Source organism: Puma concolor, chromosome B3 (genome assembly GCF_028749965.1).
Source record: "Puma concolor isolate L17-30 chromosome B3, mPumCon1.1.hap2, whole genome shotgun sequence".
NCBI classification, from domain to species: Eukaryota; Metazoa; Chordata; class Mammalia; order Carnivora; family Felidae; genus Puma; species Puma concolor.
In genome coordinates, this window is record NC_141672.1 from 62,998,155 (window position 1) to 63,019,669 (window position 21,515).

Below are 21,515 nucleotides of genomic sequence, written 5' to 3' on the forward strand. Positions count from 1 at the left end.
GAAGAGGGTAGCTAAAAGAAAGGACACTCCTGGGTTAGGAAGAGGTGTTGGGGCCAGAAGACTTCATCAAAACCTCTATCTTGGTTGGATCCCAGAGTAACATTGTCACAAAGTAACTATGTACATATTATTTGGGTGATTTATTGTTAGTTTATAAGCTCTGTGTGGGTAGGAGCCACATCTAGCTTGTTTAAAGCTGAATTGTTAGGCCTGGCACGGAGCCTGGCACAGAGCCAGTACTCAACAAACATTTGTTGAATAAATCACGAATTGCGATAAAACTCGGAGCAAAATAACACCAGAAGGGAACATGGCCGCTCACCGTCCTAAGAGAGGTGTGAAGGACCATGAAGAGAATTAGAAAAATGTGGCGCTGAGGACTGGGAAGGACTTTTCATTTCTCTAGCGATCCAAGCTTCAGACTCCGAGTCATACAGCCTTGTATGAGCCCTCCGTCCTAAATTCTCAAAGAAGTGACTCCAGAGGGACAGAAAGGCCCTTTCCCGCCCCCCCCCCCGCCCCCCCGCCATAAGGGTGGTGAGCAAAGGTTGGTGGCAGTTCAACGCGTCCCTGGCCTGGCCTGGACCTGAGCCCCAGTCTCCCGGGCTCCTTAGATTCCAGGCCAAGCTGCAGAGAGCAAAGCTGTGTGGCCGCGGTTGAGGTGGGCGTGTGCGGCCCCACCAGAGAAAGCTCCTTGAGAAGCCCGAAATGGACCCCACTGCGCCCACTCTGCCTGAGAGAGTTACTGAAGACGCGGGGACCTACAGGGAAGATCTCAGGCTTCCCAAGTATTCCCTGCAGCCATGAAGAAATTATTAGGTTAACCTCGGTCACCCTACTTAAGATGAAGGGGGAGGTAGCTAAAAGAAAGGACACTCCTGGGTTAGGAAGAGGTGTTGGGGCCAGGGGACGGACTCTCAAAGCCTTTGGTCTGGCAAGAGCAGAGATGGAGATATACGCCTTTTCCCTCCGGTAGACGCCTCAGTCCTTCAGGCTTATGTTGGCAGCGCAGAGAGTGTGGGGCAGTGTGTGTGTGTGTGTGTGTGTGTGTGTGTGTGTGTGTGTGTGTAAGGGACAAGGGTAGAAGAGGTGGGGGTGGGGTGCCGCAAGGTGGTGCAAAGGCCCAGGCGAGGTCTAGTCCAGAGCTAGTGCTGGTGAGCGCGCCTGGCGGTGAGGTGCAGCATAATCTTGGTTGCGGGGGTGCAGGGGGGAGGGCGGAGCAGCAGCCTCGGCCAGCCGCCGCCCTCTGCCCCCCAACTCCCGGCCCAGCTCCAGCTCAGTGCAGAGACTCAATGCCTGCTGCGTGGCTGGGGGTCGAGGTCCAGTCTGCAAGCCTGAGGGTGGGGGTGGGGAGCTGCTAGCCACGTGCGCAGCCGGAGCCTGCTGCGGGACTGCGAAGCTGCCGAGGGACGAAGGCCCAGGCTCAGGGCCTGCGGAAGATGCACCCAACTCTCCCCTTCACTCAAGGCCTAAAGGCAGGGCAGGGTGGGGGGTGTGCTAACGACAATACAGAAATCTGGCGCTCTGGCAATGAAATTAAAAATTTTCTAAAGCTTTCGGAGAGTTTTTATGTGCCATCTTATCTGAAAATCTCAGAGAAACCTTGTGAAGAATTACCTACACTTCTAAACGGCATTGAGACCGAGAGAGACGTACACCATTCTATGCTTGGTGTTTCTTATACTTACCAGTAATGTGAAATAATGGAGAGGGAAAGGGAGAAAGAAGACAGGTGACTGGGAAACCCACCCCGCCTTAGCAATAAGACCCCAGTCAAAACAAAAGCCCGGGATTCTGGGCCGCCTGCAGACAAGATCTGTATTCAGTTTTGTCTGCTCTCCTCGACGGTTCATTTGAGCTCAGCGTCGTCTTCCCTCCTTGCTCCTAGGGCTTAAATATCACATAGATCAACGCGCAGTTGATGGAGCCTGAGTCTTCCTGACAGCGCCGCCCCCCCCCCCCCCCCTCCCAGAGAAGCCCCTTGGAAGAAGTGCAAGGAACCAGCCTGGCTCTTGTCTTTCACAGTACAGCGGACAAGCACGTCTCAGCGCCCAAGTGCAGGGTTGCCTGCCCCAAAGCCGCCAGGGGAGCTGCGCAAAAACGTGGGCACATGCGGGAGGAAGGGCGTGCCCTGGGCTTTGTCACCCTTCATAATCGAGTAGGTGGTGAGGAAACCGAATGTTAGTATAGAAGTTGGCTTTGTGTTGAGGGAGCACAGAGCACTTCTCAAGGAGAGAACTGAAATGTTAAAAAGCCAATAACAAAACAAGTTTCCTTACTACAATTGCTGTTAATGGAAAAGGCGCCTAACCTGCTGAATTAAATCGTTCAAAAGTGCCTGTTCATCACTGGGAGTTCCTTCTCTACAAGGAGGGGAAAGAAAATGAAAACAAAAAAACAAGTTGGAGAAGCCCCCTTAACTGGCCCCGGCAGTGTGTTGGAGGCCCCAGCCTGGACAAGGAGCTTTCCACCCTCCCAGCCTCTAGCCGGAGAGGAGGCTAAAAGAGCCAAAGAAAAACCAAACCAAAACAACGACAAAACGTTTGGAATCTCAGGGGGGAAAGTCGGAGTGGGTCTCGGGATCTGTGCCACGCAGGGCACGACACTGTAGTCCACTGGGCTGGAGGCCGGGGCCTGGCCGGAGCAGCAAGGCCGGTGCCTCTGGTCCGGCTGGGGAGCGAAAGCCCACAGCTCCCCCTCTCCAGGCGCCCAAGGACCCTCAAGGCGCGGGGCTCACACTTGAAGCCTGGGAACGCGCTGACAGGAAACCCACTTCCTCCTAAGCAGTTTCTTGCTCGCCGGATGAGAGGCGCCCAATTGAAGCAGAATGATCCTCATCTGCTAATATCCAGCGTGGCCACAAAGCGACTGGCCATTTACGCCGCCACTTTAAACAAAGATATTTGGTTATTCCCGGGGAAGCAAGTGCACTTTTGCATGGCTGAGCTCCGGGAGGAGGCGAGCCTCAGCCCAGCCTCCCGCCTGCTGGGCTGCTCGCGCCTCGGGATTCGCCCCCTCCCGGCCAGCTGGTCCCGCCGGGGTTCAGGCTCAGTTCCGCCCGGCAACAGGCGGGCGGGTACTTACGACGCTCCCTGCCCGCGCCCTCTCTGAAGCATCAGAGGGGAAAACAGCGTGGCCCTGGGCTCGGGTGCTGGGGCTGTGATGTCCTCGGAAAGTCAGCTCCAGCCCCAGAACCCCGCGTGTCCGGGCGATGGGCGAGGGTCGGGGACACCAGGTTTGTTCGAGGTGGGGCAACTTCAGCAATGGCCCTTCGGGTTAGTGCCCCCCAGCTTCCCAGCTCTGGCGGCCAGTAGTGTGCTTGTCTTGGCCAGGAATGGGGGTGGGGAAAGGGAGCCGCGGGTGGGTTGTGGGGGGGGGGGGCGTGATGCAGGGGGCCCTGGACCGCTGAGAAGACCCTGAGCTGGGGGGAGGGGGACGCGGGGATCTGGGACAGCCTCTCCGAGGCAGCCGATCCCCTGCTCAGCGTCCCCTCCGCCCGCTGGGATTCTCTCTCGGGTAGGGGGAAAGGGGGCGGGGAGCAGAGGTGTCCCTCTGACGGCGGCAGAAGAGGCAGACAGACGGACAGACACGCAGAACAACAGTGCGGCCCCAGGGTTCGTCCCCAGACTCGCGAGCTCGTTTGGTGGTGACTGGGGCTCGGCGCCGCGAAGCCCGATGTGGTCCGGAGGCAGTGGGAAGGCGCGGGGCTGGGAGGCCGCGGCGGGAGGGAGGAGCAGCCCCAGCAGGCTCAGGTGAAACCCCTACCCTGTCCCTTGGCCCCCTCCCTCTATAGACTTGTCCCCGCCCGGGAACCCCGACTATATTGGAAAGTGGTTCACTTTGTAACTCCGAAAGTTGGTTGCAAAGCAGCATTCACCTTCCTTCCTCCCCACCATCCCCCCTCCTCGGCTACTCCTCACCCCACCTCTTGCCCTCCCCTCTCTCGGTTCCCTCCTCCTTTCCCTCCCCTGTCTCCCCCCGCGCGCCGCCCGCACCCCACAAAAAATGGGGTGGGGGTGTCCGGGGGAGGGGGAAAGAAATGATTTGGGTCGTGTCTCTGCCTCTCTCTCTCTCTCTCCCTCTTTGAGACCTAAAAATCCTGACAAGTGAAACTTAAAGGTGTTTACCTTGTCATCAGCATGTAAGCTAATTATCTCGGGCAAGATGTAGGCTTCTATTGTCTTGTTGCTTTAGCGCTTACGCCCCGCCTCTGGTGGCTGCCTAAAACCTGGCGCCGGGCTAAAACAAACGCGAGGCAGCCCCCGAGCCTCCACTCAAGCCAATTAAGGCGGACTCGGTCCACTCGGTTACGTGTACATCCAACAAGATCGGCGTTAAGGTAACACCAGAATATTTGGCAAAGGGAGAAAAAAAAAGCAGCGAGGCTTCGCCTTCCCCCTCTCCCTTTTTTTTCCTCCTCTTCCTTCCTCCTCCAGCCGCCGCCGAATCATGTCGATGAGTCCAAAGCACACGACTCCGTTCTCAGTGTCTGACATCTTGAGTCCCCTGGAGGAAAGCTACAAGAAAGTGGGCATGGAGGGCGGCGGCCTCGGGGCTCCGCTGGCGGCTTACAGGCAGGGCCAGGCGGCTCCGCCGGCCGCGGCCATGCAGCAGCACGCCGTGGGGCACCACGGCGCCGTCACCGCCGCCTACCACATGACGGCGGCAGGGGTGCCCCAGCTCTCGCACTCCGCCGTGGGGGGCTACTGCAACGGCAACCTGGGCAACATGAGTGAGCTGCCGCCGTACCAGGACACCATGCGGAACAGCGCCTCGGGCCCCGGATGGTACGGCGCCAACCCAGACCCGCGCTTCCCCGCCAGTAAGTGAGGCCGCCCCACTGCCGGGCCGCGGGCTGAGTACGGGAGGCGCGGGGAGAGCAGCCCAGAAGGCGCGGCTCCTGCCAGCTGCGCACTGGGCGTCTGGGTGGGCGGCCCGGCAGCCGCGCCAGGGAGTAGGGTGCGGGAGCTGGGGATTCTTTCCCCTGCTGGATTGAGGTGTCCCAGAAGAGACACTTGGTAACGCTGGGGTCCTGCGAGCAGTATTCGGTGTCTCCCCAGTGCGGCCGACTAGGAGCTCTGCTCCGCGCAGGAGACCTCAGAGTGCCGAGGGAGCGCCTTCCTCCCCCCCCCCACCCCCCCAAAAAAACCCCTAAGGGAGCTGGGGGCAAGCAGGGAGCAGAGAGGCGCGGCCTGGCCGGGCCGGAGGCTGCCCTACTGCGACGCGCTCAGGCGTCCGGCCCGGCTGGCTCTCCAGTCTAGGCAGGTGGAAGGGCGCGCGTGGCTCCAGAGGGGGCTGTAAATGGAACGAGCAAGTGCCCTCACTGGGGCTGACAGGAGAGAGAGCGGCCAAGAGGCAAAGCGTCTGGGGCTCCAGCTTTCGAAAGTGAAGACTCCACTCTCCTAAGCTCCCAAAGTTGGGGTCTACCGTGGGACCCCAGCTTTTGGTGTGGGCCCAGTTCACCGCCTGTGCCCCGATAACCCCACGACTCTGGCCGGGGATGGGCACGAAAGGAACGGAAGCGGCCTTTCTCCACTTTGCTTTTGGGCTGGAGCACTGAGAGTGGGGAGGCAACCGGGGTTGAGGTGGGGAGCTTTCCAGTAAATCCCTCGACGGCAAGGCCTGGGGCAGGCGCTAGCCATCCTTGACACCTAGGCCTCTCAGGGCGGAGGCAGCTTAGGTGAGGAGGGAGCCGTCGGGGTGGGCAGGGCCGGCCAAGGCCGCGGAAGGCAGAGGTGGCCTGGCCCGGCCCGGTCCCCGCCGACGCTGTGCGTTTGTCGCCTACAGTCACCCGCTTCATGGGCCCGGCGAGCGGCATGAACATGAGCGGCATGGGCGGCCTGGGCTCGCTGGGGGACGTGAGCAAGAACATGGCCCCGCTGCCAAGCGCACCACGCCGGAAGCGCCGGGTGCTCTTCTCCCAGGCTCAGGTGTACGAGCTGGAGCGACGCTTCAAGCAACAGAAGTACCTGTCGGCGCCCGAGCGGGAGCATCTGGCCAGCATGATCCACCTGACACCCACGCAGGTCAAGATCTGGTTCCAGAACCACCGCTACAAGATGAAGCGCCAAGCCAAGGACAAGGCAGCACAGCAGCAACTACAGCAGGACAGCGGCGGCGGCGGCGGGGGCGCCGGGTGCCCGCAGCAGCAGCAAGCGCAGCAGCAGTCGCCGCGCCGCGTGGCAGTGCCGGTCCTGGTGAAAGACGGCAAACCCTGCCAGGCAGGAGCCCCCGCGCCTGGTGCCGGCAGCCTTCAAGGCCACGCGCAACAGCAGGCGCAGCAGCAGGCGCAGGCTGCTCAGGCGGCCGCGGCGGCTATCTCAGTGGGCAGCGGTGGCCCTGGCCTGGGGGCACACCCGGGCCACCAGCCGGGCAGCGCAGGCCAGTCTCCGGACCTGGCACACCACGCCGCCAGCCCCGCGGCGCTTCAGGGCCAGGTCTCCAGCCTGTCCCACCTGAACTCCTCGGGCTCGGACTATGGCACCATGTCTTGCTCCACCTTGCTATATGGTCGGACCTGGTGAGAGGACACCGGGCCAGGCCGGGCCCAGCGCGCTGCCTCATCGCTTCCCCTCCTGCCGGTCACACAATCACCAACTACCCGCCGCTCCCTGCGCTTCGACTTTTCTTAATAATCTGTCCCGTTTAGACCGAGGGGAAAAAAACACAAAAGCCAAACTGCTGGACGTCTTTTTTTTTTTTTTTTTCTAAAATTTGTGGGATTTTTTTTAAAAAAGAAAATAAAAACATCCAAGTGAATCCAATTCTTTAAGGAGTCTTTAAAAAGAGAAGGACATAACAAGAACAGCTTTTGGGGTGTCTTTTTGGTGATTGAAATGGTTTCACTTGCTCAGGCAGGGTGCAGTTTGGAGAGGGCTCTACGATGACTGGCTCTGGACTCTAAAGATCGCAAACTTCACTCTGGGTACACTGTGCCAGCAAGGCGGACTCGCTTGTAAATACCCGGATTTCTTTTGAAGGGATGATGGGGGCTGGGGAGAGGAAAGACTCTTCGACAGGACCCACTTGTCATTGACACAAAGGAAATGCCCCCTCCCAGCGCCCTCTGGCCGCCCAGGCTCAGCCCCGGGGGGAAAAGCCCTGGCTAAAATTGTTTTATGTTTGATGTGAACTTGTAGCTGTAAAACGCTGTCAAAAGTTGGACTACATGCCTAGTTTTTAGTAATCTGTACATTTTGTTGTAAAAAACAAAAACAAAAACAAAACCAACCCCTGTCCCCAGCCCATCATATTTTTTATGGGCATTGACAAATCTGTGTATATTATTTGGCAGTTTGGTATTTGCAGCGTCAGTCTTTTTCTGTTGTAACTTATGTAGATATTTGGCTTAAATATAGTTCCTAAGAAGCTTCTAATAAATTATACAAATTAAAAAGATTCTTTTTCTGATTAAAAGTCCACCTTTTGTTTGGTTTTAATTTGGCTTTAAAAGGCTTTTTTTTTTTGGTGATGGTGGTGGGGTCAGCTCATCATTGGCCTGATGGGGTTGGAATTGTTTGGGGGCTGAAAGGATACTAAACCAGCTAAAGAGCTGGGCCCAGAGTCCTTGTCCCACAGGGAAACGGAGTTTTGTTCTGTCTCCAGATTGAGTAGAACCAAACCTTGAGCAGTCCTGGGACTCGACAACCAAAAGGAAAAAAACTAAATACTTCCCTCAGGAGGGAAAGGGTGAAAGGAAGAGAAAGAGACCAAAGGACTAGTTTTCAGCACCAGGCTTCTGTTTTTTTGTTTTTTGGGTTTTTTTTGAAACCTCAGAAGTGTCTACTGTGGTCTTATACAGCTAAGGCAACGTTTAAAACTTTAAAATGTTTAAATAACATGCATTTTAAATAATCTGAATGAGGGATCATTTTTACTGAACGAATGGTCCCTGTAGATTTCAACACCAATCCTTGTTTCTAATCTGCTGTAGAGCCTCGTCAGAATTGGAATTCAGGGGAAGACTATTTTCACAAGTGGGAAAGTCTATCTGGGTCTCTGTTCTGTTCTAAAACAGCTATCCCCCATGCAGGGTTAGACATGGATCCCAAGCCTCTCAGGGTCTTTCTGGTCTTGGGAGGTTTCTGACTGGGCTACACCAAAGGCAGGACTTTGGAAGCTGGGCTTTCCCTCTTTGTTCCACCGGTTTCCATCTCTGGAATATCTTTGTAGTAAGGAATCTTTTTCCTGTCTCCAACTCTCTACTTCTCGCTGCCCACCCCCTGTCACCACCACCCAAGCAAAATAATCATCTTTGACCTTTCTCCCTCCTTCTAATTTCCTGGTCTCTTTGGTACCCAGATGTGGTTGTTGGGGAACTCTTAGGTTGCCCTGAGGAGGGGAGGAGGAAGGAGTGGCTGTGGACAGAGAGAAATCATAGTCCCTAGATGGGCTATTGCCGATTTCAGTGTCACCCTTGATAAACCTACCCAACAAAAGTGGCCGGGCGAGCTCCTATTAGCCTGAAAGTGTTTGTGGGGGTTCATACTTGGCATGTACTCATTTCATGCCCAGAATTCCATCTTTCTTTTTCCTTTCTTCCCTCTCTTCATCTTTTCTTCCTCTCTTCTTTTCATCTCATTCTGTCTCCATCTCTCTTTTCACCGGACTTTTCCCATACCCCACTTGTGCAGGAAATTGCATAGACCAAGGCCTTGCTCCATGACCAGCAGTATTCTTTGTTAACTTCCTGGGGGCTCCTCTCCCCGAATGCCTTAGGACTGGGGGCCAGGGTGAGCTTCCTCCCCTGGGTCTGGCTGCTGAGATATGGTTTCCAATATCCAGAAGAGACTGGAGAATCCGAGGATGGTTGGTTGGGTTTACAGAGTGTGCTGGTTGGGGAAAATCCCAGCAGGCCTCACATTTTGGTAAACAAGCAAAAATCAGTAAAGTTTGAACACTTGTGTTGGAAAGAGCAGCAGTGGTCCCGGGACAGGGTGCATAGGTGGTCGAATCACAGCTCGGGCCGGGTCTTTGCCAGGGAGATGTTTGCTCTAAGGTCCCAATTCCATGGGGGAAGGGAGATTCCGCTCAACCTGCCCCAGGCCCAGCACAAGCCCCAGGGGCGGGGGAGGGGAAGCAGGTGGGGCTCGCGGCAGGACACTGGCAAGGACGGCTGCTCCCCCAACTCCTAGCCGGGAGCGGGCGCCTGAGAGTCACAATTTTTAGTGGGTTGTGGTACCCTCGGCCTTATCACCCTTACACTGGATGGAATTTTCTCAAATACATTCTTCTCCCTGCCGTCTAGGGTCGGCTTAGTTTGAAGTCTGTTTACTTGTTCGGGGGTGGGGTGGGGGAAGGAGGTGATTTCAGCCGGGTCTGTGGATGGGACCGAGACAAATAGAGGCTTGGCTGCTTCTCTCCATCCATCACGCTCTGGCCGGGAGAGTGTAGTAACTTCAGGAAGCAGCCGTGGAACGCAAGCTGAAGCTTTTTTGATAGGGAAACGTGTGCGCGCTGGGCGCAGCTAAAGACCCCAGCCTGGGGACATTCTCCAGCCCACATCTCGAAGAGCCTCTGCGACGCCTGTCGTCATCTACTCCTGAAGTAGACCTCCCCTCGGTCTCCAGCATCTCTGGCCCAGGTTCTGGCCCGGAGAAATCAGCCTTCTGGGGATGTCCCTGGCCCTGAATGCTGGAAGAGCCGGAAGCTTCCCCACGTAGGGGGGCAGCGCAGTTCGCCCCAAGATCCCAGAGAAGCTGAGCGCCCCCGCCTATGCACCCCACCCATCCCTAAACCCTGACGGGTGAGGAGAGTGGGGGAGATCTTGCAGACAGCATCCCGCATACCTCCTCTCCCCCACCCCACCCTGCCAAGTAAACACGGGGACTTTCTCGAGAGCCCTGGAGTAGGGCTCTAGTGGCTTGGGGCCTGAAACCCCAGGCTTGGCTTGTTTGATGTTTAGCATCCCAAAGCGGCACACCACCCCCTCCCCAGCCTGGGAACTTGGAGCTGTGGGTCGGAGAGGGAGGAAAGCAGCCCTCTCAGTCGGCCAGGCTGGGGACTGGACTGGGTTCTGGAAAGGCGAGAAGAGCCGGCCAGAGATGCTCTGAGCAGGGGAGAAGGGAGACCGACCCGGCTGCCGCCCCCCCCCCCCCAACAGAGACACTTGTGGGTACAGCTGGAGTTGTCAAGGCCTAGAGGTGGGTGGGGGCAGGGAATGCTCAGCAGCCGGGCAGGGTCTCTGGGATAGGGGCTGGCCCTGAGGGAGGCAGCTTGGGGCCCTCGAGTGAAATCAGACTCAGGCCCGAGGCGACCGCGCGAGAAACGGTCGGGGCACTTACTCCTGGAGGCGGAGGAGGCCCCGCGCGCTCCAGTCCAAGGGCCTCGCAGGAGGCAGGTCTCCTTCCCGCTGTTTAGGACTTGGCCTTACAAAAGGGAAGACTTGCTCGGGAGCCTTCCGAGGATTTTAAATCCTCCTGGGTCAGGGGCAGGCCTGGGGCTAGCATCAAGGTCTCGGGTTTTGAGACCCCAGGGAGGAATTCTCATACTGAGGCCACACACTTCTCCGAGCGCGCTCGCCGGCGTATGCGCGTCGGTGAGGGGCTATCTCCAGGCGCGAGTGCACAAAAGGTAGCGCGAGTCTCTTCTCAGGCGACTGGAGATAAGAGGAAATGAGAGCGGGGTTTTCTGACTTCCAACTCATTAGGGACCAGGTAAGGTCAATGCTTTCTCTATTATGTCTTTATCTTAAAAGCGGGTCAATTTAAGATAAGGGAAAAAAAATCCAGGATCTGTGTGAACCGTACTGATAAAGACTGACCCCTTTCCAGAACTAAAAGCAAGCCAGGCAGACATTCATTTTCTATAAACAAGAGAGTTGTGAGAAGCTGCCTTGAATTCTGATCGAATGTCTCCAGTCTCTCTAGACATGGCTCACCCCCTCCCCCAATTATTAGAGCTGGGAGCAGAGTGCGGGAGGATATTATTTGTGGAGAACTAGAAAGCCTGTTGGGAAATGTGAATCTGAGATGATATGGCTCTTAGGCATGGTTTGCTGGCTTGTTTGCTTCAAATGTGTCTTTCTTTTAGAATGGAAGGAAAGTGACAGACATGAGTGTTGGGAGGAATGAAGCTGAATGTTTTCTTTGCTCTGCCAGGTTCCTATTAAGAGATGCTGGACACCACCTTCCTCTGACCCTCCCTGACTTCCTGACTGGTGTGGTTGTGGTTGTGTAGTTGGGTCCTTTTCAGCTCAAGGCCCACCCTTTGTGGGGCTCGATTTGGGCTCCCTCCTCCACTAGGAGCACAGAAAATTTTCTTGCGCTGCTTTGGCCAGGAGCTTCTGGAAGGAGTGTCCTATCCCCAGTTGCCCTCTGTGGCGAGTTTGTCCACCCAAGTGGCTGGATGCATTGGGTATGGATAAGAGTAGTGGGAAGAATGTGTTTTATTGAAAGGGAGGCCCAGGGCGTGCATGCTCCCTCTTCCCACGTAGTTGTGTTTCTCAACTTGATGGTTCTCAAAGGAGCAGAGGAGAAGCAGGCTTAGCAACTTGACAGCACAGTTTCTGCCTCATCTGAAGCCACAGCTGAAGTAGCAGGCTGAGTTTCTCTCTGATAGTGACCTAATACCCTACTTGGAGGGCATCTAGGCACGGCCCCAGACTTCTTATTTCATGTTTCCCATTTGATCTCTGCTTCCTAAATATTTATTGTCTTTGTTATGCTGAGTTGTAAATAAGTTTTGGAAAGGATGAGATTTAAATCCATTCTCCTGTTCTATTTATTTTTTTAGTTACTTGCAGGACACTGCAATATAAATTGATTATTGTTATTGCTCTACTTGAAATGCAAATAAACAATTTTTTTTTAATTGCAAGCAATAGGTCTTGTTAAAGAGGACTCTCCTCCAACATAATATTCACATCTGATTCTGCCAACTCTGTATGTAGGTATAAATGGTTGCATAGAGACATCTGTCTTTGTATGCATTATAGAAGTATACACATATGTATCTATCTCATAGATCTATTTTATTAGAAGATATTAAAATAGAAAAAAACTTAATGTAGGATTCTCTCAGTAGGGCATCTTATGGAACCTGTTAGATGCAAAAAAGTTGAATGCATTCATTGCTCAATTAAGATTCACATAAAACCGAGTGTCCCTTAAAAAATTATACGAGTAAAGAAAAACTTTCTTCAGTTTTATCCATTTTAAATTGGAATGTTAATTTATTTTCATGCAAAATTCTGGAGAATTAATTATGTTTGGGGAAAATATTAAAATTTGTTCTTAAAGAAAATGAACTTGTCTGAGACGCACAGCTGTAGATGAGACTTCTTGAGGCAATCTATTAGAAAAATTATCATTTGTCACATCTCCATTATCCACTAATAGATATCATTAGTATGAACACTATTGGCCAGCTAACAAAATCAAATGGAAATGTTTCTGCCGCTCCTTTGTAGCAAACTTCCCTCCTACTCTGGTCTTCACAGAGTAGTGGAAATAAGAGGGCAGGTCTGAGTATAGTCCGGCAGCAAGGAAAAAGACCAACTTTTTCTCCTTCCCTCCATTTCCTACATTTCCAGGAATCCTGTCTTTGCTAGATGAAATTGTCAATAATTGTCAGTAACCACCAGGCTGTTGGTAGAGGGTCAAACATTGCATTTCTAGGGTTTTCAGCAATTGTTGATAATGTCATTTCTACAAAATCAAAGATGTTAGGCAATGAAAAGTGTGCTTGGATACCCTTCCCCAGTCACTATTGCCCTGGAGCCGTTCTGTGGAAAGTCGCCCAGGATGGTAGGGCCTCCACCTTGCCTAGCATTTTCCCTCTCAATACTGCTGCTCGAAGGTGTCCAAAGCTCTAGGAAAACAAGGGTTTATTTGGTTCGCGCGCTGCCGATTTACCTGATCTCCTCGGCACACACACAGCTGAGTGCGCGCGCGCAGATGTAAACTTGGGAATTACCGTAATGACACGAAGAGGACTGGGAGCTGGCTCCTCCGATCTGGCTGTTCGCTCTGTTCTAACCTAGGAGAACAGGTCAATGGTTTAACGAATCTGGCTATGTTGATGTATACAGCAAATCCGGCATGGTTAGGGTCCCCGCGGGCGCCCCCAGAGCAATGGGTTTCTAAACAGGTTTGGAGCGACAGGCTTTTTCAGAGGAGATTCTGAAGCCAAAGAGGATTAAACCACTCTCCCCGCCTGGCCACTCGACGGTGCCTTGAGGTCTGCAAGGCACTGTTTTCTGGGTGGGGACTAATGGGGGTGGGGGTGGGGTGGGTGCGGAGCTGGGCAGTGACGGCTTCCTCCTCCCCTTCCGAGTGTGCTTCAGAAAGAATTGCAACTCTTTCACCAAAGGCATGCACAGAGCATACATCCCCATCCCGAGTCAGGGCAGACACAAGTTGTAGCCAGTTCATTACTACTCACTAACCTGCACTATGAACTGAAATGTTGATTACCATTTCCTGGCAGGACTGCTGAGACTGAGGCCTGGGTGTAGTAAACTTTGGAAGTACCGCAGCATATCATTATATACAATTCACATAGCAGGGAGAGTTCAGTTATCTATGTGCACTTCACGTTGGCTTCGTACTGAAATCCAATGGGAGAATCTTTGGAAATATCCCACAAAAAGTCAACCCATAGCCATAATCTAGCCCTGGATGGGTTAAAGAGAACATCTTTGAGGTCAATGGTAGCATACACGGAGCTTCAGGCATCCCTAATAGTTGATATTAACTTTCCGGTATGAACTGTTTTCTAACAACCGTATGCTATACCAACCCTAAATTGGTTACTGAAAATTCTCGACAGAGCTAAATACTTAGGTTCTGTGGAAGCTGGAGGGTTGTGTGTGTGTGTGTGTGTGTGTGTGTGTGTGTGTGGTTCTGCACAGAAGAGAAAAGAGGAAAGGAGAGGGGACTGGAAAGGAGGGGAAGGGAGAAGAGAGGAACACTGCCTGGTGACAGTGTGTGGAGTTCTGCTGGTGTTTTTGACAGCTGAGTCATACTGGTCTTTGGGTCCAAGGGTTGGGGCAGATGGATCAGTGTGTACTGTATGTGATTTTTAGGGGGTGATGCTGGTGGGCAGGGCAGGGGGGGCGGCTGAAAGGCAATGTGTGTCCCACCTCTTGGCTGGAGTGTAACACAATGGGAACGTAATTACCTAGCTGAAACAAGCTCAAAAGGCAAAAAGTTGCAAAATAGATCGGCCTCCCTGAGAAGAAGGGGAGCCAGTTCCAGAGGTCTGCAGCCATCATCCTTTTTTTTTCCCAATACATTTTCAACAAGAGGATCTAGGGAGTGATTCCGATTCAATACACATAATCAGTTTGCAAGTCTTATTTCCATTTGAAAACAGGGCCATTTGCAATCATAAGAGCCGGACACGCTGAAAGATACAGAGCGCTTTCTGAGCAGATGATGGGTGACAGAATCTACAGGCAAGCACTAAATATTTTCTTCTAGCCTCAGGCCGTATGCATCAGGCTTTAGTCCCGGTGTATTTGAAATCGAATATTCCTGTTGTATGTATAATTTAATTGCTTAGAAAATTGAGACTCCATGGTTGGAGGGGGGAAAGAAACAGCAGGAAAGGTGAGAGAGAAACTATGTTTGTGCTTCCTCTCGTTGCTGATTGATAGTCATTTATTTAGTGAAGAGTAGACGGGCAAAAGATTTGATGTGAAATTCAAACTTGTTTTTAAAGGAAGGGCCGCCAGAAGAGATTGCTCGGGGCTAAAATTTCGCGCGTTGGAGTCGTGAAGCCCTGCCGGGGTGTTCCGGGGACCAGCAGGATGTCTGCGGGGCCCGGGCGCAGAGCTGTGACCGAAGCCCTACGGGCGGCTCCGCGGCCTCCCAGTTGCACCGCCAAAGACCTAAGAGCCCCTAGCGGCCCCGCGGTTTCAAATTTGTTGTCAGGCGACCCAGCTGCAAATGTGGACACTTAAAATCTCCGGCTATTTTACGGTCTTTCGTCGTAAAAAGTTTCGGTTTCTAGAACCCAGTGTAACAGCTGTCGGCGACCGCCCCCCTCCTGCCCGCGGCCTCTGCACTCCCCACCCCCTCGGCCTCCCGCTCTAACCCCAGTCCTAGGCGTCACCCCGCCCACCCGAGGTCTCCCCTCCCACGCGCAGCCTGCGGCCACGCGTTCTCTTCCCACCCAACCTCTCGAGCCCCCCATCCCCACCCCCCACCCTCGGCAAGGCTAGCAGGTGACTCTCCAGCCCGTTTTCAGTTCACGCTGGGAACAGCCTATACTCTGAGTTGTCTGCCGACAGGCTCCTAACCCCTTCTGGAGACCACGCTAAGAAGTCTGGTGTGAGGATAAGTAGAAATTTCCCGTGAAGTTTGACCCCAGAATATACAGATAATTAGTTCACTGGGTCACGATGATGATCAAAACCCTAACCTGAAGGGATTTTTTTTTTTTTAACGATCTGAAAACACAATCTTTATTTGGATAAACAAGATCAAACAAAGCCAGCGAACTGCTGCTGTTTCCCTAACGAGTTTTCCTACGGAAAAGAGAGATTCCGCCTCTGCCTAGATACGAACATCTAACGAACTTTCTGGCAGGCAGAAACCCAGTCTAATAATAGTATGTGCTTAATGCCGATTCCATTTTTATTTCAAAAGGGAATAATTTATTAACCTCCTCAAGTTAGTGCCTCTTAGGCAGGCGTTGTGTTTTTAAACGTCCTTGCAAAGCATTTTCACCTCTGAGAAGATCTCAGGAGAACCAATCGATGGGGGCTAGGGGGTGGGGACGATCTGCACAGCTTCCGCTGGCTTGCTCAATCTAATGCAAAACTCTTCCTAAAAGCCCCGATGTTCTCTTTAACAGATGTCAGTTACAGAGACCATAAAGATCTAAAGTCACCCTTCACACACACGCACGCACCCCAGCTGTAAACTCACTATTTTTTTTTCCCCCGCTCTCTAGAATTCATTCTGTGGTTAAGCGGAGTGAGTGGTCCTGAGGCATTAATCCATCCTGGGTGGAGGTGGGAAGGTCAGGCCTCCCACAATAGGGAGCCTTCAGGCTCCCTATTTCTGCAGACCGGGAACACAGAACTCCTAAAACTGACAGGAGGTGAGGGTGAGACTGGGACCAGTGGGACCCAACCTGCTAGGGTAAAGGGGAGCTAACTCACCCAAATGAGGACAGGACCCGGCTTAGTCTTGGCTGGGTAGGCAGAGGGGGTGCACAGGGATGTGTCCCAGAGCAGCAGAGAGCTAGAGCAGGTTCCCAGGGCAGGAAGTCCCAGCCACCTGACAGCTCCACAGAGATATGGTGACTGTGTGGCCATTTCTAGGAGTGGTGGCTGATGTGTGGTGACTCCTTCCCACTCTCCAGGATCTCCCTGAAGACCAAAACCACACAGGCTGGGGATTGCTGGTCCACGTCTTCAGGAGCAATCCCAATCAGGGAGAAGAAACCTCAGTCTGCCTTCCTCAGGGAGCCCCCTCCCTATCTCCCAAGGCAGATGTGGGACACCTTCATTAGGAGCCAAAGATCACCTGCGGGAGCATCGTATTCTTGTATTTATAGCCTGATGTGACTCCTTCATCTGCTTTTTATTTGTTACTTCATCCCACTCATTTTCCATTTCTTCATTTCAACGCCTATGTTTTACTTGCTTGCTTGTCCAATTCCAGCCTCACAGCTGCAGTCATACTTCCAAGGCAATTCGGTATCATTTTCCTAATCATGTGGGCGCTAAAGGAGAAACAAAGTGGATGCGCTAACCCGTATAGAATGAAAGCCAGTAAAGCCCATATGGGAGGCCAGTGGTAGTGGTGGTGTGGAGAGGTGTTGCTGAAAGGACCAGTGAGCCACCAAGGTCAGCCTATCAGAGGACTAGTGAGAAAAAAGAGACAGAAGCAAAGAGAAGCAGCAGTGCAGAGAAATTCAATTAATGTCAGTGGATGCGAAGTAAGGACTACAGCCCCGACCTAACACATATGCCTGGCCCGGACAGGCATAGAAAGGGATGAGGAGGAAGCAGATGTGTATATGGTCATCTGTCTCTGAACTGAGAGGCAAATCTAGCAACCTCTTACTTTCCTCCTGCTAGACATTAAGAATAGAAACTTTCTGCCGGAGCAAATTAAAGGGCTAGGGAGCTGAGGGGCCAGGAACTGTTGTTCGCCTCCAAACTCCAGCCTGGCCATTTGGGCTCTACACTTTGGGGAAGGAAAAAATTCAGCGGAGCCTGGGGGCAGAGGGCGAAGCCCCTGGGAGAAGAAATAGTGGCTCCTGGAAACTTCCTGGAAAAACAGACAAAAATCCTTTCTTTCGAACAAGTGTCCCACCCCTCCTCCCTGCAGTTGGAGAGGGGCCTTAAGAGAAAGGGGAGACTCTGGGTCTTTTCCGACCCTGGCTGTTGGACAGCGCCCTCTTTTGTCCCCGCCAGCGCGGCCTCGAAGGAGGTACCACGTGGAGGGAGCCCCAGCTGCCTGGGAAAATGGCAGGGCGATTCCACTGGGACTCAGAGCCGAACCCTCCCCCCCGCCCCTCCGCAGCTCTCCTCTTCGGGCCCCGTACAGCTTCCCATGACAGAAGGCGGGTCCTGAGAAGGCGCCCGGTTCCCCGCTACCCAGTCGGGCCCCATCCTCCTGCGGACGCGCAGCGGGCGGGGCCACGGCTGCCCCGGAGATCCCTCCGCGGATCCGGAATCGCTCCCCCCGCCCGCTCCCCGGGAGGGTCAGGCTCCGCAGGGCGTTCCCAGCCTCTGGGTCCCGCGGCTGCGGCACGGGAGGAGACCAGGCTTGCCCTGTCGCCGGGCCTCTGCTCTGCGGGGAGAAGGGAATCCCCCCACCCCCCAAAAAACCCACACACAACCTTCCAGGGCCGGTCATTTCCCTCCACCGCCCCCTTCCCTTGCCCAGCCACTTTGGGGTTTCTCCAAGGGGCCTGGAGCCCCAGGGCCCTTGCTTTCTTGAGAGTTTCACACGCTCTGTGATATATTTTAGCTGCAACGTATTAACCCATTTACTACCCCGGCATGACACAGGTGTTGATTTGGACTTCATTTGGGTGGTGACCGCAGAAGGGCACATCTGAGAAGCTTCTCAACTTGTGAAGCACAGGCCGAGGGTGAGGTCCGGGAGAGGGACCCGGAGCGAATGCCGGCCGGTCGGGGAGGGAGGGCGGCGGTCCAGACTTCCTGCGGTCGGCGCCCACCGCTCCGCCCCAGCTGCAAGAGGCCTCGCGCAGCTCCAGTCCCCGCCCGGCGGTGGCTCCGCTAACGGGGCTTTTCTCAGCAAAGGGTGCTGCAGCGCGACGTCAGCCCCGCCGGGTCCAGAAGCCCGGATCCTCTTTCTTGGACCCGCGCAATCGCCTTTCCCCTTTATATTCTTCGGTAATTTCGGAGGCAAAGATTTCAACTTTGGGGGAATTTGTTTCATCTCTCCTAAATTCAGAAACGGAGTCTTCAAAAGTCTTAATGTGTGTGTTTACTTTTTTCTAGCGTTGAAATGAATGCGAAGCCACGGATCGAATCCCGTCACTCATTTGGGGTTAGCTTCTCCCGATATTTCACACGGAAAACAAAACTGGGTCCCTCTTATTTGTACTTGTCCTTAACCTTTGCAGCAACTGCTGTAGATGAGGCTCTGTCCATTCTCTAATAGATTTTACTAGGGGCTGGTGACAGAGAACTGATTTCTTTTCTATTAGGGTTTAGCACATCTTTGTTGAAGGCCTGTAGAATGACCAGGGATTAGATTTGCATCTCTTAGGCGCCCTGTGTGGTCTTTGTGTGAAGCTTGTAACTGTTAAAAATGACTTGTTAGGAAGCGTGTGGGCTCTCATCGCTCTCCTTTTGACAGAATGATTGTGAAATTCAGATTGGCCCTGTAGGATTTAGCCCGCAGATTCCACCTGAACCCTAAGCAATTAGACCCTAATCTCACTGCAATCATATTTGAGTTAGGATTTGTTGCACTTTGTTTACTTCAATTAAAAGCAGAGGAATATTTTTTTTTTTTCAGCCTTTAAAGTGAAATCTCCAGGCGCAAAACCTCAGGACTTCTCAGAAACGGTTTTGGTGGTGATGGGGATTTCTTTCCTGTAAGGTTTCCTCCTACTCCTCCCGCCCGCCCCTCCCCCATTTAAATAACTCTTTCTGTCTCTCTCTCTCTCTTTTTTCCCCTTTCCCTGTTACTCGCTAATGTCTGGAGTATCTATCTTCTTAAGGGTTGAATTCAGGTCGCCTGGGAAGAAATGCGTCGGGATGACTCCCAGCTGCTAGGGGCGCCCAAGCTCCGGGAGTCCCCAAGTCCCCGACAGAGCGCCTACGTCCCGCTCCAGCGCGGAGGTTTCCCACTCTCGCTGGCCACGCGGCGTGCGTGGGCTCCGGGCAGTGGGCGCCCGTCCAGCGTCTGGCTTCTTGCGGCTGATTCTCTTCTAAGGCGCCTGGCGCCCGCCCCGCCGCAGGGCGACTGCCGAGACCCGGTCAGCTGGACCACGGCGTCCGTCCCGGAGCTGCCCTTAGGATTCAGTGTGGCCTCCACGTGGGCTTGGCTTCCGCCCTGCGGCCTGCTGCGCGCACAGTCCGCCCCAGGAGGTTGGGGGAGGTGGTCTCACCTCTGCGGGGTCGTCTTCTGCCCGGGTGCCGGACCGGCCCCGGAGTTGGGCCTCGAGCGGCCTGGCTCCGGCGGTCCTACGGGCCCTGAGCGCCCCCGGGGCCGGCCTCTAGCCTCTCCTCGCCAGGCCCCAGCGGCCTAGAGCGCCGGCCTCTGTGCGCCGCCATCTGACCGGCTGCGGAGGGTCAGTGGCCCAGGTCGTCAGGATCTCGGCAATTCTCAGGGCATTTAACCCCGATGCAATTCCTAAGGGTCGCCTGCGGTTACTAACTGTCAAGTCAGGTCACCTTAGTAGTATTGCTTGATCTGTGGTGAGTTTATCGCCTTCATTTATTTATCTCGTGCGACTTTGTTACTTTTATTTTCTCGGAGGATCTCATTGGGGAGACACATAATGACAATGACCCTTGGTCATCGTTTGTCCATTTTGACTCATGACCACTTATTGGGTCCTAGTGAGTTTGATTTGGTTCCCTAAAATACTGCTTCGCCTTTATGAGTTAATACTAAGGTGAGAGCCAACATAGGATGTAAACTAGAGAAATATTCTGGCACGGGAGGACCTCAATGCCATGTATTTGAGGGGGAAGGGAAGATGCCACTTTTAAAACTTCCTAATAAACTTTTTAGTAGCAAGTGTTCTCATTGTCACTCATGTCAGAGAAAAAAAAAATTTTTTTAATGTTTTTTATATTTGATTCCATAAGAACGAAGGAAAGCCAGCCTACAACTTCACTCTGCCTGCGTAGCTAAAACATTTTAAGTGAGGCCAACGTACTCTGCCGCCGCTTAGGTACTATATAAATGTGAGCAGTGCAAACTAAGCAAATGGTGCTCTCTTCCAATATTTTCTGGGGTGGAGTCTGCTTTAAACAGGCTCATCTTTTGGGATAATTCTAATAGCTATTCTTAACTTTATTGAGAATTCGTAAGGGCTTAAGGGAATAAGGGAGATTCTGTCTTGCCAGTGGATTGTGGGGAGGTGGGAATGTGGTCTTGGAGTAGGGAAGAAGGGGGAGCAAGACTGTAATAGTCTCTTTAAGATCTACCAAAAGAAGTCTTGATCTATTGATTGAAGATCCCTGCTTTAAATCAACCCTGTGTGCAGTTTAGTACAGTTTTTCATTTGTGAATAGGAACTGTATCAAAACCCTAGTGTGACCATGACAATTGGGTAATCACACACAAGGCATCTTTGCTAATGGAGAGATTCTGTAAATATGTTTCTAGTGAATACACAGATAACAGTCACAGTGGAAGGGTCAGGTGCCACAAATCATAGATTACTCTGCCAAGGGTTGCCAGCCATCTGAGGCTTGGAAGGACATTAACTGCCTTTGCATTCTCAGAATACTCCCCTCAGTTCGTGATTTCACTTACTTGACCCTACTTCTGTTATTAAAAAGCTGGCAGGCACAATCAAGGGCGAGCAGGTTGGCTACCTACCCTTCTGGCAGCTTGCCAGTATTCCCATTTAGCTGCCAGCAGACAAGGAGAGGAGTGAATCAGTTGTAATCCTACAGTAGCATCTAGAAGGTATCAGGAAAACTTTAGTGGCAGCGGGAGGGTCCACCAATCAGCCCTGTTTCTAAATTCTCCACTTCATATCTGTAATAAATCCCTCTGGGGGAATTCACTACTGGGAAAAGTGGGGAGGGGAATGGATACAGAAGCTCTCAAGCAGTTTCCTTGAAAAGTAAGCTGTAAGTGCATTACTTGATAGTCCCAATTTTGAAAACGGGCATAAATAGAAATAGGATTCTTGTTACTAACAAGAGCAGAAACCAGGAAAAGTGTCCCTTATCAGTGGGGGGGTGGGGGGTGGGGGGGTGGGGGGGTGGGAATCAAGAGCTTTTAATAAAATTTTTAAGATTATCCCTTTTTGTCAATAGAACAAACTTCTGCCTTTTCATGTTTGCTTTAATAGAGAAATTATTGCTAACTTAATAAGATTTAGACATTCAACTT

At 53.0% G+C, this 21,515-nt stretch overlaps 1 protein-coding gene and 1 long non-coding RNA gene across 8 annotated transcripts in view; both read left to right on the forward strand.

The window, feature by feature from the left end:
* Positions 1 to 2,975: 2,975 nt before the first annotated feature.
* Positions 2,976 to 7,421, forward strand: NKX2-1 (NK2 homeobox 1). 4 transcript variants are annotated; one of them, XM_086709905.1, is made up of 4 exons: positions 2,976 to 3,235; positions 3,521 to 3,752; positions 4,437 to 4,822; positions 5,788 to 7,421. In XM_086709905.1, the coding sequence occupies exons 1-4, from the start codon at positions 3,163 to 3,165 to the stop codon at positions 6,522 to 6,524; spliced, it is 1,428 nt and encodes a 475-aa protein (XP_086566031.1). In that variant the 5' UTR covers positions 2,976 to 3,162; the 3' UTR covers positions 6,525 to 7,421. The 4 variants fall into 4 exon arrangements, with proteins under 4 accessions (XP_086566031.1, XP_086566032.1, XP_086566034.1 ...); XM_086709909.1 differs by lacking the exon at positions 2,976 to 3,235 and adding an exon at positions 4,195 to 4,339 and having other exon boundaries at positions 3,557 to 3,752; XM_086709906.1 differs by lacking the exon at positions 3,521 to 3,752 and having other exon boundaries at positions 2,980 to 3,246.
* Positions 7,422 to 7,477: 56 nt separating this feature from the next.
* The window catches only part of LOC147580005 (uncharacterized), a 39,116-nt gene continuing 25,078 nt past the window's right edge, over positions 7,478 to 21,515 (forward strand). For 3 of the 4 annotated variants that reach the window (XR_015252412.1, XR_015252413.1, XR_015252415.1), the window contains exon 1: positions 7,478 to 10,655. This is a non-coding gene — a long non-coding RNA (uncharacterized LOC147580005). The remainder of the gene's footprint in view (positions 10,656 to 21,515) is intronic. The other variant, XR_015252414.1, reaches the window with a different exon arrangement.

Coding starts and splice junctions, on each gene's coding strand:
- NKX2-1 (XM_086709905.1), top strand. CDS start 3,163: ATGTCCTCGGAAAGTCAGCTCCAGCCCCAGAACCCCGCGTGTCCGGGC. Junction 3,753..4,436: donor AGCAGCCCCAGCAGGCTCAG/GTGAAACCCCTA, acceptor TTCCTCCTCCAG/CCGCCGCCGAATCATGTCGA. Junction 4,823..5,787: donor AGACCCGCGCTTCCCCGCCA/GTAAGTGAGGCC, acceptor TGTCGCCTACAG/TCACCCGCTTCATGGGCCCG.